The sequence below is a fragment of the Stegodyphus dumicola genome, chromosome 7, assembly GCF_044657685.1.
Source record: "Stegodyphus dumicola isolate Sdum_Otavi_A_Nest chromosome 7, ASM4465768v1".
Taxonomy (NCBI): Eukaryota; Metazoa; Arthropoda; class Arachnida; order Araneae; family Eresidae; genus Stegodyphus; species Stegodyphus dumicola.
In genome coordinates, this window is record NC_140774.1 from 33,988,763 (window position 1) to 34,007,287 (window position 18,525).

At 32.0% G+C, this 18,525-nt stretch overlaps 1 protein-coding gene and 1 pseudogene across 1 annotated transcript; both read left to right on the forward strand.

Annotated features, from left to right (window-relative positions):
* The first annotated feature begins 2,522 nt into the window (after positions 1 to 2,522).
* Tfb5 (transcription factor B5) lies at positions 2,523 to 12,410 on the forward strand. Its single transcript, XM_085820071.1, has 2 exons — positions 2,523 to 2,674; positions 12,230 to 12,410. Exons 1-2 carry the CDS (start codon positions 2,640 to 2,642, stop codon positions 12,408 to 12,410), a joined length of 216 nt encoding a protein of 71 aa, XP_085676197.1. The 5' UTR covers positions 2,523 to 2,639.
* A 34-nt stretch (positions 12,411 to 12,444) lies between these two features.
* LOC118194393 (zinc finger HIT domain-containing protein 1 pseudogene) lies at positions 12,445 to 13,276 on the forward strand (annotated as a pseudogene).
* Positions 13,277 to 18,525: the final 5,249 nt, after the last annotated feature.

The window sequence follows — 18,525 nt, forward strand, 5'->3', positions numbered from 1 at the left end:
CCCAAAACATAACTGGCACTAGAGGATAGTTATCTTGAAGCTGTACAGAAAGTTACAGATTTTCTAGCATATCAATAAAGTACAATGCAATTTGTAATTTTTCTTCTTGCGAATTCATCTTTTTAATGAGTTCAGCAAACTTCAATTAATGAGTTCTGCTAAAAAATTCACGAATTTATCTAATAGAAAATATATCTAATATCCAGAAAATAAAGTAAGTGTTTTAGAGTCCATCATCTTAACAGTAGTAGTTGACGCATGCGCAGTAACTCTAACATCTAAGGATGCATTTCTCTGTTAGAATACTTCTTAGGGGGATTTTTTAGTCCACCCTGGAGTTGATTTAACCTCAGATTTTCTTGGAAGAATTTTGGGTTTTAAAACAAATTCTAACGTTTCTTTTAATATCGGGCACTTTTTTACTCTTGTCATTTAACAAAAAGAAAATCGCAAAGCGAAGAGTTTGATAGACGGCTTTTCAATATTGCAAACGATGTCGCCACAATAACTCAAATTTGGCTCTGTTAATTAGCTAAATTAGTATTGAAAATTAAGTTATGTGCAATTATGACAAAAAAATTAGGGCAACTACTCTTCGATCTGATTTCATACATTAATCAATCACATTCGTATTTCCGCTCAGTCCTGGATGTTTAACATTTTACAAATTTTTCTGCTCTGAAAAGATAAGTGCGTGAAACATCATGTGTATACATATGTAAGTATTATTTCGGCTAAAAATTCTCATATAACTAATAATTTGATAACGTTCTACACTGCTCCTATTCTGTTATATAATATTCATTAAATTGTTTTATGCATTATTTTACTATTTATTTTCGTAAAGAATATATAATCATATTAGTTGAATATGTTTTGAAGGCAGATGTAATAAACAAAAAAATATGAAAATCCTCTTTTGTCTAACCCTCCTTGTGTTTCTCGGTCTCAACAAGTAAAGGGTGGCAGGAGAGAGATTATTTCCTGAATGGCAACAATTTTAGTCCAGTGTAACTTTGATATTGTTTTCAAATTTGGAGGGCTGTGTGATCACCGAGGCAAGCGGCAGCACGATCGCTGCGCTCCGTAAAAAAGTGAAAATTTTTCCTTTCCTCTTGGTGATTATCAATTAAATTTCTTTGAAAAATGTTTATTTTTCCCCTACAAAACCTATATCATTCCAATGAATTTCGGCTCCGATGTTGACGAGAATAAAACAGCGGACAATGTAAGGATATACTCCAAAAGCCTGGAATTTTAAGATAAGTACTTTTCTTTCATCTAAACTAAATCAAATTTCTATAAATAAGTGCCTTTAAATCAATAAATCTTAATTTTTCATCAGTTTAAAGCATTAAAAAATACTTGAAATTGCCATTGCTTGTGGCTTCCTTTGTGTATCAACTCGAAACAGACGCCAGCGTTATCAGTTCACGTCTGTCAACACTTACAAAGCCCTTAAGGAATCTCGAGAGAGGGAAAATTTGGGGATGAGAGGGATAATTTGGGCATCGCGCTATTTCCCTCTCGGATCTTCTGGATTCTCTTTTCTTTCTAGATCGCTTGAATATAGTTTCGCCTTTAAATAATATTATACCTCACCGATTTTTTCTCATACTGTTCTTTGCTATCTGTTAAATGTCCATATGTAAGGGATGGTTTATTCTTCACCGCCTTAAATGAATTTTTAGAACTATGAGCTTATATAAATAACAGTGTGCCTCATTGTGTTATATTAACATTATTTAACTGGTAATAAATTATGATAGTAAAATAATTAATCTTGTAATAAATTATGATAGTTAAATTAATAAATACTGTTTAATTTGTGTTTTTAATACATATACTCAGTAATTTACACACATAAATAAATATATATATATATATATATATTATTTATTTATTTATTTTTTGGGGGTGTATGCGGTTGTGGTCTTGTATTGTATATGGTTCTATGTTGTTAGTCTGCTGCTGCATTTTTGAAAAATGTATGAAAATGTTGAGAATGAAAGTAGCATAAGTTACTTTGGTTAAATTAATATATACTTTTGTTTGATGACCTTTGTTGATATCTCAGGATGCAAGCGTACATATTACTTTATATTCCATGCTAAATACCTTGATACGAAGAATTTTAACACCGTCAATATTTGTTTTTTTCCCAGTAACACATCTATTCACCATTACCAAACACACTCACTACACAAACACACCTGTGAGACACTATTTATTGTAAATGAAGACAGTTTCTTCTCCTTTTAACTACACTCATGGACACAATCGTATTTTAGGATATTTTCTACTTCTTTTCCTTTTCTTTCTATAGGCCCTCTTTTTTTTTTTTTTTTTTTTTTTTTTTCCCTCTATTATTTTTGGGCAATTTATTTTAAATTTTATTTTGTCCCATCTTTTCTTCCTGGCCTTTTGAACTCGTACAAGATGTACGAAGTTCCTTTTTACTCTCCTCAAATACGAAATTGCCCCTCTTTCTATATACCTTTCCTTCGCACCTATGCTTGATTTTTCTCCCATCGGTGCAGAAAGACTTAGCGGGTGCAAAACAAGACATCTGTCTACTTTGTCTGTCTGTCTGTCTGTTTTCAAATTTAATTGTAGAACTGTGATTCGTAAGTTCCAGGATGGTGTATGTTATGAAAGGAATATTGGTAGAATGGTAAGTTATATAAGTGTCTTTATTTAGGTATTTATATAATGCACAGCATATTCCAAATGCACAGCATAATCTTCTTACCTTGAATATCCGGTTTTTATGGTTCTTTGCGATGCTTTCATCAGTCAGTCAGTGGACTGCTATGACATTAAAAAATTTATTTTATTTTCCTTCACAGAATTATAAACAAATGAGCTGAACAATGCACAATTTATAAGGTACATAGCAACTTTTTTATCTATTTGTTGGTTTGGCTTAGAGTGGAATAATAGAATAGATACTGGTCAGCTGGGTTAATGCCTTTAATGTACATGGTGCAAAAGGGGGGGGGCAGTTCTCCCATATTGTCAAAATTCAAATTGCATTTTTCGTGTATTGAAAGCGCAACTTAGGATATATATTAAATTTATATATAGCATTGTTTTAATATAGGTATTTTGACACAAAATCGGACTTTTTCTGAAGTAGCATACCAATTTTTTCCCATATTTCGATTCTATGGCTCAAATTATGCCTAGATATTAAATTTTGGGAATTACTCGTATAAATGCCCTCGGTTGGCAACAAATTTCTCGCCAAACATTTTTGGCGAGAAACTCCAGGGTGCCATATTACTATCTAAATTTTTTGTGTACATTTTGAACTTTAAGCCTAAAATGTCTGCAAAAATGTGGTTTTCACACGTTCATAAACAATGTTTTTAACACACAATTTATGACAAAAATCCAAAACATAAACAAAAAATTTAGATAGCAAAAACATAAAGTTTCTAAGCAAAAATATTTGAGAAGAATCCATGTACACAGTGATCTGTTTTAACTTTAAAAAAAAAATGAGAGAATTGTGCAATCTATGTAGCGTAGGAATTGTGCATACCTCGCTAAAATAAACTAACATAACAACAATACATTTCAAACAATGCCATGTACACAGTGTTCTGTTTTAATAATGAATTACATAATCCAGGCATTGCGTGCAAATCAACAAAATAAATGAAAACCAATTCAAAAAACAATAACGATAGAAATTCATAGTAAAAAAACGATGGTTCATTGTTTTTCTAGGAAATTAATTTCTACGAAACTGTTCTGCAGAACTGTTGTACAAAATAAGAACAACAATGAAATAAAATGCACTTACCATTGTAAATGCTTCTTCAGACAGCAGAAATATCAATTTCAAACATCAGCAAAACTCATCAATTTCCACCACTTTATCCATCCATTCTGTCTTCTGAGACACAGAGCATACAAAGTCCAGCATACATTCATGAATAAAATCTGTATAAACACTCTCATGAACAAAACACTTGTTAACAACTCCAACATCGTACCTTTTAATACTAAATTTACTTTGCATACAATCCATAATACGCAACTGAAATTTTGCCACCACATCTTTCATTGCAACATAAGCCATTTCAAAATGCTCACCAAACCAACTAACCCCTCCAGCAAAATAAAATTTCAACAATAAAAGGATTGCCCTACAAACAACATCGCGGCAAAAACCATCGCAGAACACACAATCACGCCAAAACCCAGTGCAGAACACATTGCCACATTTGGTGAAGCCATGCATCTGAGGGCGTATATAAGAGTAGATACCATATATAAGTTAGATACCATCACAGACCTGAATTTCATCTGCTTGCCCCCACACCCCATATTTCCCAGATCTGGCACCTTCAGATTATCACATTTTTAACCGACTGAATGAAGCTGTTAGTGGTTCAAGGTTTGATGATCATGAAGAAGTCCATGCAGTACACACACCTTCAAGAATTCTTTGTGCATGAAATTAGGAAGCTCATGCATTGATGGTATAAATGTATAGAATATGAGGAAGATTACTTTGAAAAATAAATGTTTTCTTCCATTCTTGTAAAAATTCTTTTTTAAAAAAATTTCCCATTTTTTTATTGAATGACTTGTATGTATTTGGTCTCTTGTGATATTTTTGTTTCAGTTATTCAGCTACTGAAAAAATATTTGTCACTGATATTCAAATTGAAGTATGTGCTAGTCTTTCTGCTGTGTTGGAATTTATAAAATAGTTTTAGTTATCATTTGAATTGACTCCATGTTGTCTTTAAAATGTCTGATATAAGCCATAGAAGGCGTCCTTTCCGTCAACAAATAGTACCTAATGTCTTTGCTGCAATTAATTGATTCAGTCAAAGGATGATTCATGGTATATTGAAGTGCTGTTGAAATATTAATAGACTTCATTATGTGAATATTGGGACACTGCAACTTCTTTTCAGTGCATCTGAGAAAGCTGCCATAGAATCTATAAAGTTGGAATTGTAAACATCTCTGAGCAGTTATTGAAAGTAATGTTGAGGGCAGAACTCATGATTTAGACTTATTTGATCAACAATAGATAATAGGTTCTCAAAACATAGGTCATTCAATTTCAGAAATAATTCGAGAATTGAAATTTTGTAGTTCTACAGCATCAAGAATCTGGTGATAGTATAGTTAAAAAAAAAAAAAAAAAGAAAGAGTATTGGGACAACCCTTTCTTTTTCCTTCTAGAAAAAAGTAGCTTTGAATGATCAAAATCTTAAAAAGCTGTGTCATGTCGTACGTAGCCAGTACCAGATCTTAGATCAGGTGATCGATCACCCAAGTAATAAGGTATTCATTTGGACTGTCTGTAAATGGATTATGCAGCATTCACTGTTTAAAGATCAGCAATTAAAGATCCATAAGCATGCCACTTCTCACTGTGTCTTGTGCTCATCTTCATGCTTAGGTCATAGCTCATTGTGATGTGCGAGGTCTTAATGGCTGAGTTATATTTTGGGGTATTTTCTCTTGGTAATGTTTGGTACTTGTGACAACAATGAGGGTGTGTACCTAAGTGCATAATAGACTGAGGCACTGAGTGATCACTTATATTTTTTCATGTTTTTTTGTGATCCAGTTGGAAATGGTAACCATAACACCAGCAAGACGAACAGCTTCTGTCGTAGATCCCAGTTTTTCTACCACCTAGTTCCAGGAGCTTTCCACTTCATTTCCCTTGTTAAAATGTCCATTGAAAAGCCCAAATTTAAACCTTATTGTAAATAAGTATATAAATTTATTATACAATTTTTATGTCTTGCCTAAAGTCAATTTATTGCTTGTAGTGTATGCGAAAGTAAAACACGCTTGACTGTTAAGCCCCTAACTTTTCTTCTTGTGCAGTCCCTCATGGACAAACAAAACATCCCTGCAAAACTGCCATAAACATATGTACTGTTTTATAAAATTGTACCTTTTGCAGTTTTTGTGTAAAACAAGCAGTGGATGATATTTTCAGTTTTCTTATTAAAGGAAAACATTCTTTTCAGATTTCTGTAACTAATGAAAAATAATAATTTAGATCTCATATAAAAACAGGTGTTCATGAAGTGGAGAATTTTATATTAAATATAAGGTGAATTTAAAAAGTAAATTATTTTTATGTGAAAAGTTGAATGTGTAAAATTTTGCATTTTAAATGAAAAATTGTGATAAAAATAGTGTAACAAATCTACAGATAATAAAAATTCATTATTTTGGCTAATATAGGCTATTCTTGTCTTGCTTAAAACTTGATTACTCCATATGTTGCAGCTGTTTTGCATATAGGATTTATATAATGCTTGAAGGCTCCTAATTTTTTTACATATACTTTTCATTTTGGATTTTTAGCTGAGCTGTAGCTCTAAATTTCAGTCTTGTATTCCTTATGTAGCAGTAAAAAGTATTTTTTCTGTATTTCTCAACAAAAGTAAAAATACTCCATAAATTAAATTGGAGATAAAACTGTCAGTGATCTACTTTGTAACTTTCTATTAGTCAGTATGTGGAGTAGATAAGCAACTGAAAGTGAATCTCAATAATAGCCCTGTGTTTTGTTTATATTTTCTGGCCAAAATTTTTTTCAGTATTAGTTCTCATTTCATGTTAATAGCAGATGAAAATATATGCCATTCCCCCCCCTTTATCTGAGATGCAAAGGAAATTTACATAAAAGTGATTCAAAATTGAAGAACAGAAGCATTATTGCTTCGATATTTTTATTTCTAATAAACATTAGGTACATTTCCTTTATTACTAGAAATAAACATGTATGAATGATTTCACACAGGCACAATGGCATGCTTACTTTAGATTCAGTTTGGATTATAATAAATGTACATAATGTTTTTAATTTAAAAGAAAAAAATCTGAAAGGATTTAGATTTTATCATCGCACTAGGTTTTCTTATGCTTATTAAGTATTGCTTTATTCACACTTATGCCATATAAAATTTGAGAGCAAAATCACAAAATACATAAAAACAGCTTATCTTTAGAATTTCTGATAAAGTACAGTGGAACCTCGAGATACACGTGTAATTGGTTCCAGCATTGAGCTTGTATAGTGAATTTCTCATATCTAGAAGCAAACTTTCCCATTGAAAAATCCAGTTAATCTGTTCTGCAACCCCAAAAATCTCATCTTCGGTCAATATACGTGGTGTTTTTCGGAGAAGGTCCAAGTACAGATTATTAGCCTTAGCGTAAATGATAGCTTTCAACACCAAATTGGCTTTTAACTGCTTCTTGTTAGTCCGCAGCAACAACAGCTTCTCAGTTTTGGACGGTGCTTGGAAATAACGGTAATTTGGCCACATCAAGTTTCTTAATTTCTTCCTTATTCTTCAGAATAGTGCAGATCGTTGATGTCGAACTGGCTTTAAGTCTTTGCAAATTTCGTCACTCTTGCACCCCTCTTATGTTTATGTATGGTTTCTTTCTTAATTTCAATGGCCATCCATGGCTTTCTTCTTTTTCTTTGCAGCACTATCTGAGGCAACAATCTTTTTGGGAGTCATTGTGAAATAATTATTTTCACCTTAAATGTGAAAAACAGTTAATTCACAAGCCCACAAACACAGAGATCAAAGAACACAGAGTGAACAGACCCTGAGTCGACCCAGATCGGGAAGTGTGATATGCATACCCACAGCCTGGCTCCTTGCTTGTATTTCGAGACAAATGTTTCACTCATACTTCCCTCGTATGTCAAATTTCTCGTATATAGAGGTGCTCATATCTCGAAGTTCCACTGTATTAAGAGTAGTCATACTTTTTTTTATATTCACTATTGTTCCAAAATGCATAGCTACGGTGATAAGCTTCCCTGCAAAGCTGGGTTATGGTTGCCAATAAGTGGGAGGGAAAGGTGGAGTTGCCAGAATTGGCAGTACGCCATAGACAGAGTAAGAATATTCTAGAACAGTGTTTCCCAAAGTGTGGGTCGCAGAAAAATTAAGGAGGGTCATGGCAAAAATTGTAAAAACACAAAAAAATCTATAATATTTTGCTCTAAATTTAATATTTTTCGAAACTTTTTCAAGTACTACAGGTGGCAACCCTTTACCACCGTTTCCTACCGGACCGTTTAAATTCAGATGCTCTGATTGGCTGATTTCAATTAGTCATTCAGTGCTTTCTCCGGTACATGTGCCATAAACTCATGTGTATTGAAACAAGATTATGTTTGAATTTTTGTTACCTATTTTTTTTGACAGTTAGTTATTATTTTCTATTATTAATAGCAACTTCATATTGGTAAGTAATAAAAATACTTTTTCTTATAAATCATTAATAAACAAATTCTTTATATTAAAGCTTTCAACCTTTTTTAAAATGGATAAATGGTTAATCAAGAAAACCACAGATTTAAATGTTGATGATCAACCAAGCACGAGCAAAACTGAACATCATGATCGTGAAGAAACTGTGCCTGAAGCACCTAAAGCAGATATACAGTGCCAAAATAACAAGCGTAAAGCTACTTGGACTCGCGACTATTGTGACGAATTGACGCTTTGAGTTCATTGCTGGCGGCACTCAAAATAATTTGCCGCTATGTGTTGTTATTTGCAATGAGCAACTTTCAAATGAAAGCATGAAATTATCAAAGTTGAAACGGCATTTAAACACACTCAATTGAGTACTCTGATAAGCAAATTAACTTTTTTACTGATAAGAAAAATGAATTGATTGCTGCTAAAAACAAATAAATGAAAAATACACTCTTACCTCACCTGTCAAATAAAAATCTCACTGTGACATCTTTTGAAATTTCCAAATTAATAGCTGAAACTGGGTATCCTCATAGTGCTTTAGAAAAATTAATACTTCCTGCTTTGAAAATTATCGCAAATACTTTATGCGGAATAAAGGAAAAATGTTTATTTTTGGCGATACCTTTATCAAATAATACAGTTAAATGAAGAATTGATGAATGCGTGAAACATTTAGAAGAAGAACTAGTTGCTTAAGTAAAAAAGAGCAAGTTTTTTTTCCTTGCAAATAAATGAAAGCACAAGTATCAAGGATAATGCAATTCTAATGTGTTTTATCAGATATATTGATGAAGACACCATACAAGAAAATGTTTTGTTTTGTAAAAGGCTACTGACAAGAATGACCTCAGATGAAATTTTTAAGGCTACCAATGATTTTGTCACTAGTCAAGGTATTGATTAGATGAAGTGTGTTGGGCTAAGTAGTGATGGAGCACATGCAATGGCAGGCTGTCATAAAGGTTTGTTTAAACAAATTCAAGAATTAGCAATTAATTGTGTATGGGTGCACTGTAGTATCCATAAACAAGCGTTGGCAGTAAAACAAATGCCTTTAAATTTAAACATGACTTTGGATGTATGTGTCAATTTTGTAAACTACATAAAGGCTCGTCCATTAAATAGCAGACTTTTTATCGAATTATGCACGGAAATGGGGAGTGATCATAAACACCTCCTTTTGTATTGTAATTCACTATGGCTTTCAAAAGGAAACGTTTCAAAACGTCTGTTCAGTGGCGTAGCTAGGATTCTAGCGCCCGGGGACAACAGAAGAATTTGCGCCCCTTTCTGTGCGCCAAGAATGGAAAACATTTCTTTAAAACATTTTGTAGCATCAATTTGGCGCCGCCTGGATGCTGCGCCCGGGGACAGATGTCCCCCCTTGCCCCACCCTAGCTATGCCACTGCGTCTTTCGGAGCTAATAAATAGTTTTAAGGACTACTTTTTGGATATTCTTTCAAATAATATATGGATTAAAGATCCTTTTTTCTGTCGATATTGAAAAGGAAGAAATGCTTAATCTTAGTGAACAAGAAGTTGATAATTTAATTGAAGTTTTGTGCGATATTAATCTTAAAAAAGTGTTTGAAACTGTACCAATAATTAATTTTTGGTTGCGCTGTCAAAAAGAATATTCAAGTGAAAGCGATACAATTTTTAATGTCTTTTGTCACCACTTATACGTGTGAAACTGCATTCTCAGCCTTGGTGTACTTAAAAAATAAGTATCGAAACAGGTTGGATGTCTAACCTAATTTGAGAATAAAATTAGCATCATTAAGTCCTAATTTGAAATTACTATGTGATGAAAAACAACATCATCCTTCGCAATAAGGTTAAAATGTGTAAAACAAAATTTACTTTATTTACTTCAAGTTTTAAATGAAGATAAATGGATTGTCTTTAATTACTTATGTTTTTGTTATATAATTATTTTGCAATTTTTGTGTATGAAATAAACAAACAAATAACTTGAATTATGATTTTTATTAAAAAATAATATTTGTTTTGTAATAAATGTTTTTTTTATAAGGTGGTCGCGAAAAAATTTAAAATCTCGTACCATGCCATGGTAAAAAAAGTTTGGGAAACGCTGTTCTAGAAGGTAGGTTAAAACTATATATATCCTACTTGTACGCAGCGTAGTAGTAACTTGAATAGTGTAGTATTGTGTCTTGAGGGCAAATGACCAAGTCGGGAACTGTACTTTAGTGCTTTGCCCTGAAGCTGTAATTATCATTATAGCCTGAAGGCTGTGTTCCTGATTGTTTATTGTAGTTTTTCTATGACTGTAAATGTGTCTTTGGAACTGTCCTATGTCATACTGCCAAATAAAATTGTGTTTTGATTCTTCATCAATCGCTTCAAATTCATGAACCTGTAGAACGCAATATTATGTTATTTCTTTGAAAACTAGCCAACCGCCTAAAAGAGTTATTAAAAAAAGTATATAATCAGTATTAATCAGTCCAGCTATTCTCATTTCATAAAAAATCTAATATTTAGACATCTCATAATTTAAATGCATTTTTATTTAAAACAATTGGATTAAAAAGTAGAAAAAATACTTTTAAGAACTGTGTTTATTGCTTTTTAGTCACTTGGCTTGCTACTCAATAACAGAAAAACTATATTTGAAAGTTAAATATCTTATGCTTTACTGAATGGCAGCACATGCTGATGCATCAAGATAATAAGTGTTTTATTCGAGGCAATGGCAACACATTGCTTTCAAGTCGCGGAATTAAGGGATTAAAATTGAAAGATAAATATCTTACATTTTACCAAATAGCAACAGTCTGGAATGCTGGAAATAAAAATGTTTTGTTTCAAACATTGCCACTACTTGCTTTCAAATTGTTGAGTTTGCTAAACGAAAATTCATTAAATTTTTACAGAATGTGAAATAAATCAAAAACAAATTCACAATCCGAACTTCAGGGTTCCTATATTTGGGTGAGGGATTATTATGATAAAAAGTTCAGTGACTCTAAGTTCTATCATTTTTCCACCATGTGAATAAATAACATACATACTTACAGATTTTTTATTATTTATTTTTGAAAAATAATACATCATAATTACATTTGGTGCCAACTATTTGAAATACGATTTGGGGGGGAAAATGCATTTTGAGACTGATAACACCTCGTGTGCTAGCTTTATGAAAACATTAAAATCTAATGAAATGTCTCAGTTGGATCTTTTTTGTAAAAATACGTATATTAAAAGAGAAAATAAAAATGGCAGTTTACTTGAGATATTAAGCATCTATCAAGCAGTATTTTACCTTTGGTCCACCAAAACAAGTGATGAGACTGCTGAATAGTAGTACTTCAACCCAGGTTTTGAAACTGAATGAATGGGTTGGCCTTTTTTTTTTTTTTTTTTATTTTCTTTACATGTAAAATAAGTGTGAGCTAGCTTTCTAGAGATAACCCTTATATGTTTTGCCATATTCAAATAAACAAACAATATTTTATCGCTGTTTGATAAAAATGAAGAAATTTATTTCATTTTGCTGAAGAGGGGTTAATCCTACATGCAAAAAAGAAAAGAGAATATTCTCTGCAGAATGGTGAAATATTATGTGAATCAAAATATGTAATCCATTCATGTTAAACTTTTAATCACTGTTGATTATTGCCAGTAATCAGAAATCAAAGATATTTCATAATTTTTAGCTAGAATTATTATCTCAAAATAAACTGTTGTCAAATTGGGAGGAGAGCGACCTTTATTGACGAGTGAAAATATTTCAATCTAGGAATAAATTTTGACTCTTATCCATTTATATATTGGTTATGCTTTTGGTTCCCATCAGCTATGTTGCTAATGTTTAAACGTAACTATTAACAGTATATAAGTATTAAATTTAATATTTTTTTAAATTTAATTGCTGTGTAAATGCAAAAATATTAATATGAGTTATTTCTTTCAGTGATCCATCTATGAAGCAGTTCCTTTTACATCTAGATGAAACCAATGCTCTAAAAAAGAAGTTTATAATTGAAGACCTTGATGAAACTCATCTTTTCATTGCTGCTGAAATGCTTGAAGTACTTCAAACACGTATTGATGATTTGATGGACATGATTTCTTTCCCACTTGCTGAGAAATAGTTTCATGTAATAATTCAGTTACGTACATTATTATATGTGTAAATATATTATTTGTTATATCATGGCTGACAAACGAGAAAGTACAAGGGTTAAAGACCAACGTAAAATTATGGATGAAGCTGCTCGTAGACGTCGCATTAAAAAAGCTTTAGAGGCATTGGAGCAGGATAATTATCATGAGGATCCTCATGCAAATCTAGTAATGCATAAAAATGCTCCAAAATTTCAAGAAACTACCATTGAAAATAAGCGACGTAAAAAATTAAAAACTGAACCTTTTAAACAAAGATTCCGGAAGAATTTTACAGCTTTGCTGGAAGAGGAGGAGCAATATTTTACAAAAGATAAAACTAATTATTTAACAGCTAAAGTACCACCTTCAAAATATCCAGAAAGACATTTCTGTGCTGTTTGTGGATTTGATTCTAATTATACTTGTGTTCAGTGTGGTACTCGTTACTGTAATGTAAAATGTTGTGCTGTTCACCAAGATACTCGTTGCTTAAAGTGGACAGCCTGAATTTGGTTTTATTTATTTTAGATTTTTTTGTGTTTTGATGCTTTTCCATTATGCCCCTGCAACTTTTTTCGGCTTCTGTGAAAGATAAGCCAAACATACGACAAGACCCAACACCTGTAACTAGAAATAAATACGCTGCCTTTTATCAACCATTTTTATAAAATAGAAATGGTTTACAATTTAAAAAAATGTGGTGTTTTGTTTGGCTTCTCTTTCATAGGTGCAAAGAAGGTGGCTAGTGCATAATGGAAATGTGTCTTAGTTTTCTTTTGAAGTCCAGAGGGAAGTTTTTGTGTGAAATATTTTTGTAATGTATGAGTGTAAAATAAAATAGACTTATTATAAATGTGCTATCAATGATCAGTAGTTTTTCATAAAATTTATTTCAATTAATAGCAAAATTAGAAGCAATTTAAATATGGTACTTTTCCGTTTTGCCGGCGCAAATCTCCTCAAGCAGACTTTATTGGCGACAGTGGCGTAGCTACGATTCCAGCGCCCGGGGACAACTGAAGAATTTGCGCCCCTTTATGTGTGCCAAATGGGAAAACATTCCATTAAAAAATTTCATAGCATCAATTTGGCGCCCCCTGGATGCTGCGCCTGGGGACAAATGTCCCCCCTTGCCCCACCCTAGCTACGCCACTGATTGGCGACATACAGTATACACATAAAAAAGCGTTAACAAATGTTTGTTCTAAGAATCCTTTAAAATTTTGTAAAAAGCCAATAAATAAAGACAATAAATTCGTAAATAGACATTAATTTAAGAATTTTCTATGCTTTCATAATTCAACATCCCGATCACATTACCCCAAGTGATCTCATCTCACATAAACTGTGCTACAAAAATCTAATTCTCTCAGTAATTATCTACATTAATTTCAAGTTAAATCTTAATTTGGAATACAAGTTTTAATGCAAGAATTATTTCAATTCGTATGAATAGCTTACTCAGAAATTCTATAAAACCGCAGTGTATGCTTAGTTAGAATTAAAGAATTTAACCCTTGACTTTGCCTTTTCTATATTTTCTCCTTCGTGTGAGCGATGTGATTGCATCCTAATAGACTTTATTACTGCGAATGGCCTTAGGGCATAAAATTGAACTATCTGGTAAAAATTCTACGTAATTCCGTGCTAATATTGAGAGAAACAATCAATCTGATAAGAAATGGCTGTGACTTGTTTTGAAAATGAGGCGTTAAAGGTTACCATCAAGGATATTATGTTTGGCATCAGTTGTACCATTATTGCCGACTTTATCGCCTGCACCCGCAAAACAGAAAAGTACCTTAAATATTAACTGTAATGATCATCTTGGTATTTTTTGTTTTTAAAAGTAATAATTAGTTTAGGGGGAAAATAATTAGTTTAAGGATTTTTTAAAAACCCAGACATTATTATAGAGATAAACAGTACATCTCCAAGAAACTTAGTGTTTTAGTCTCGAACTGCTCAAGTAAGTAAAAAAAAAGGGGGTTCTATGTGTAAATGTTGTTTTCTTGATTACAGTCAAAAGTTGTTAATTCGGACATCTATAATCCGGACCTCAAAGCTACAAACTTTCTGCGCATTCACGCATGCGCACAGGCGTTTACAAGTGCGCGTAAGATCTTTACGGCTGCAAATATGTGTGTGCGCATGCGCGTTTAATGTGTAACGGACGGTATACGCTAAGCTAAAATTATCTAATTCAGTTAATGTTGCAGATTGCGTTGTTCCTTAATCTTCGAATTGGATCAGGCTTATTATTTTTTGCAGACTGTTAGAGCAATTTTATAAAAGTAAGCTTGAACTTTCGATGATGTCAAATAGAATTTCCTATATATATTTACTAATATGTAAAAGATCTACAAAGCGAAAGTATGTTTTGAAATCCGAAATCTGTTTATCAATTTCACACCGCGGCGCCCAATGAATTGGAAGTTTATCTGTCAGCACTATCCTTATCTTCAGGGCAGATGTTTTTATTTTATTTAGCTTATAATTCCTTACTAAATGTAGTATTTGATCTCGATATACTACGTCTTTGATATGATTTAAATCAAGATCCTCCTCATTATAATTCGCTTCCGATAGTGAAGAAAGTGACCCAGAGGTTATTAAAAACGAAAATATTTCGATTGACAAATTAGTCGGTATTCACAACACAGCAATTATAGGACTTGAACAGCGGAACTTTGTAACTAAACAAGAAATTATGTCTGTTTAATAGAATTAAAGAGAAAGTATTATCACATGAAACGAAGCAACTTAAACAACTTACATTGAAAGAGATGTTTAATAAAGTAAACAAATAAATATTAAGCTTTTTCTTTTTGTAAATTTTGATATCCTTTAGATCATAATTGTTCTTTAATTCAACAATTACGGTTTCATATTTTTAATTTTGTAATTTCTGCATGCCATCTTACCAGATTTAAACTAATGATCTATAATCCGGAAAAATCCATTAAAGTCCAAACTGGAGATTGTCAACTGCATGTTGGGGCCTAATTGATCTGGACATGATAACTCTGTCATCTGCATATTTGGTTGTTTTGGCAATTTAAAGGCTCCGGCATATCCTTTAGATATATATTAAATAACGTTGAAGCCACGACCGAGTTTTATGGTACTCCGGCACGTATGTACTTCTTTTAAAAGAGCGTAGCATCGACTCTTATGACATTTTAGATATGAACTTGAGATATGTATTCTTTTGCTTGGTAACTCGATCATAGTAAATTTGTATATCAGGCCTTCATGCCAGGTTTTATCGAAAGCTTTTCCTATATCTAAGAAATAGGCCACGACGCTGCATTTTTTTGTGAAGGCAATCGTTTCAACTACATTTATAATTTGTACTTTACTACTGTGATGTTTCCTGCTAAACTGGTTATCTTTGTGAACGTAGTTTGCAATTAAGATAAAATAACACGCCGAACAAGTATTAATTTAGAATTCAAACAACGAAAATCAACGTTGTTGATTTTTGTCTTTTGAATTCTAAATTCAAATATGGCTTACAGTAAGCTGTTCACTGTGTCGGGTATGTATCACACGCTTGAAGAGTTTTTTCCAAGACAAGGAAGAAGGCTTATTGGTCTATAATTGGTTGGAAATTTCGGGTCTTGGTTTAAGTAGTGTAATTATGCTTGCATGTTTCCACCGTTGAGGAAAATAAATTAACCTCAAGCGTTAATGATGTTTATAATCTGGATGTAGCATTTTCTTGGAGCTTCTTTCATTGCATTGCTGGATACGTTGTTATATCCGCGATCTTCTTTGGTGTCGAGTTTTTTGATTATTTTACAACTCTGAGTCGCAGACGAATTTAAAACGCCATCTATGAATCATTACAATCGCCAGTTTTAAACATACGCCAAGTATAGTATCGCCAGTTTTAAACATACGCCAAGTATAGAAGTAGAGATAGTATATTCGCCAAGTATAGAAGGTAATACCATCCTGCAGTCAGTAGGAAGTTCACGAAGTGGACCGAAAACACAGAGGCCGATGCTATTCGCAACCAACATTAACTACGCATGAGCATTAAGTTGTCGGATCCGTCATTTGAACCCAATCATTTGGCGACTTTCAAAAGATCAAAAACAAAAATGAGTTTCTTTTCTTGTATATATAAAAAGAAGGAACACGTTTCCTTTTATTAAAGTATATATAAGAATGTGCAGATTTTTATGTTCACAATGTTTATCGTTTTCCTGTTGGAATAGTTTAAATGACTGTTTTTTTTTTTTGTGGGGAGGGACAAAATCTTGTTTACATTTTATGTAATTCTTAGAATACATTTAGCTTCAAAGATATGTTTTGCACAATCAAGACTTTAATTCATTCCTCTTTGAAAGTTTTCGTCATAGAAAAGATAATAAAAATTAGACAGAGGATTTCTGTCTAGAAAATTTAGACATGAAATAAGGACATGAAAAAAGCGATTATATCAACTATTAAATGAATAATTAATCATATAATACTGGTTATTAACAATTTTGTATTGCTGTTTATTTTTTTATTTTATTTATTTATTTTTTATTTTTATTTTTTTTTTTTTTTTTTTGTAGAAATACTTGGCAATTTCAGGACACAAAAAGTATTTCAAAGAACATTGAAATATTAGTACAAACACATTAATAAATTAAATTTAAAAAATAATGGGATGTAATTTAAAAGACAAAAATAATTTAATGTAAGAGATTTAGATTTAACAGTTTGCACACATCAATGATTTATCAGATTTTGTAAGGTTTTATTTCATAAATAACTCTGATTTTTAAATATGGCATTTGAACCTATAAACATGTGTAGATACTGAAAAAGTGATGAGTATATAAGAATATTATAATTTTCAGTAAGTTTTCTTATTGAATAATAAATTCTGACAGTCCTATGCTATAAGACTAAGACTAAACTCTAAGTTTGCATAAAAATTCCTCTGATAAATATAAGAATTTAAGTAATTTCTAAAATTTTCTTTTTGTCAATACATTAAAGATTTTTTAACTAATTACACGTCCTCGCTTGCAATTAGAACCATCATTAAATCCCTATTTTATCTTATCATTTCCTGAACATTATCATGTACATAGATTGATCTCGTCTTTGTAACTGATAATTATTACTTGCAAATTATTCTCTTGCTGGTGAACCCCTACTGCTGAGTTAAGATTAACAACCTTCGCTCTCGCTACCGCCTGCCTTATGGAAATCGGCGTAAAATGCTGGTACCTGGGCTGATTGTGCGCATGCGCGAATGCAGGTGGTGTGAATCCAAGGTCCGTAGAAAGAACAGGTTAGCTCACTTGGAGTAAACAAACGAAAAGCCAGCGACTCGTTCGGCTGTGACGTCACTGAAGTTCACTGTAGCATCTCCTAATAGTTTCGTATTTACTTTTGAAAATATTTTCTGTTTTTCATCGGAAAAGTAAAAATTCGAATATTTGGAGTCGAAACTTAACTACCTAAAATATTCTTTACTGTGTAGAATAAGTCTTAATTACGAAAAGTTCTCTCAGTAATTTATTGTTTCACCGAATGTCTTTCAAACTTCCTTACAGAATTTGCTATTCAAGGTTCAGCTGTTTATACCGTTACTCATTTTAGCTTCAACAGACTGAAAACCCACATTTCACAAGAACTGGAAAATACGTAGTGATGTTTAAATGTTGCAATAGAAGAAGTTCAAATTAAGAACATTTATTCTATAAAGCTGTACAAACTTGACCCTAATGTTTGGAATCTAATTTGGCTGAAATTTAAATTTATTTTAATTTGCTAAAGACTACTTTGGGTCCATTTGTTTCTGCAGTACTTGTTTTATTTAGAAATCTTAGTTTACTTGTGGATTTTTTTTTTTTTCAAGATTAACTCGCATAAGCTTTTCCTGTAATATATGATTAATTTTAATAGATAAAAAAGAAATTGCAAAAAATTATAAGTCACTAGATTCTAAAGCATGTTTGTAATTTCTTGATGTAAAGCAGCAACAAGAAACATGGACAAATGAACTATTCAAGCTATAACTGAAAGGAAGTGTAATACTTAATCAGCATACTTTTAAATTCAGCAGCTGCACCATGTAATTCTATATAAAAA

Coding starts and splice junctions, on each gene's coding strand:
- Tfb5 (XM_085820071.1), top strand. CDS start 2,640: ATGGTGTATGTTATGAAAGGAATATTGGTAGAATG. Junction 2,675..12,229: donor AAAGGAATATTGGTAGAATG/GTAAGTTATATA, acceptor TATTTCTTTCAG/TGATCCATCTATGAAGCAGT.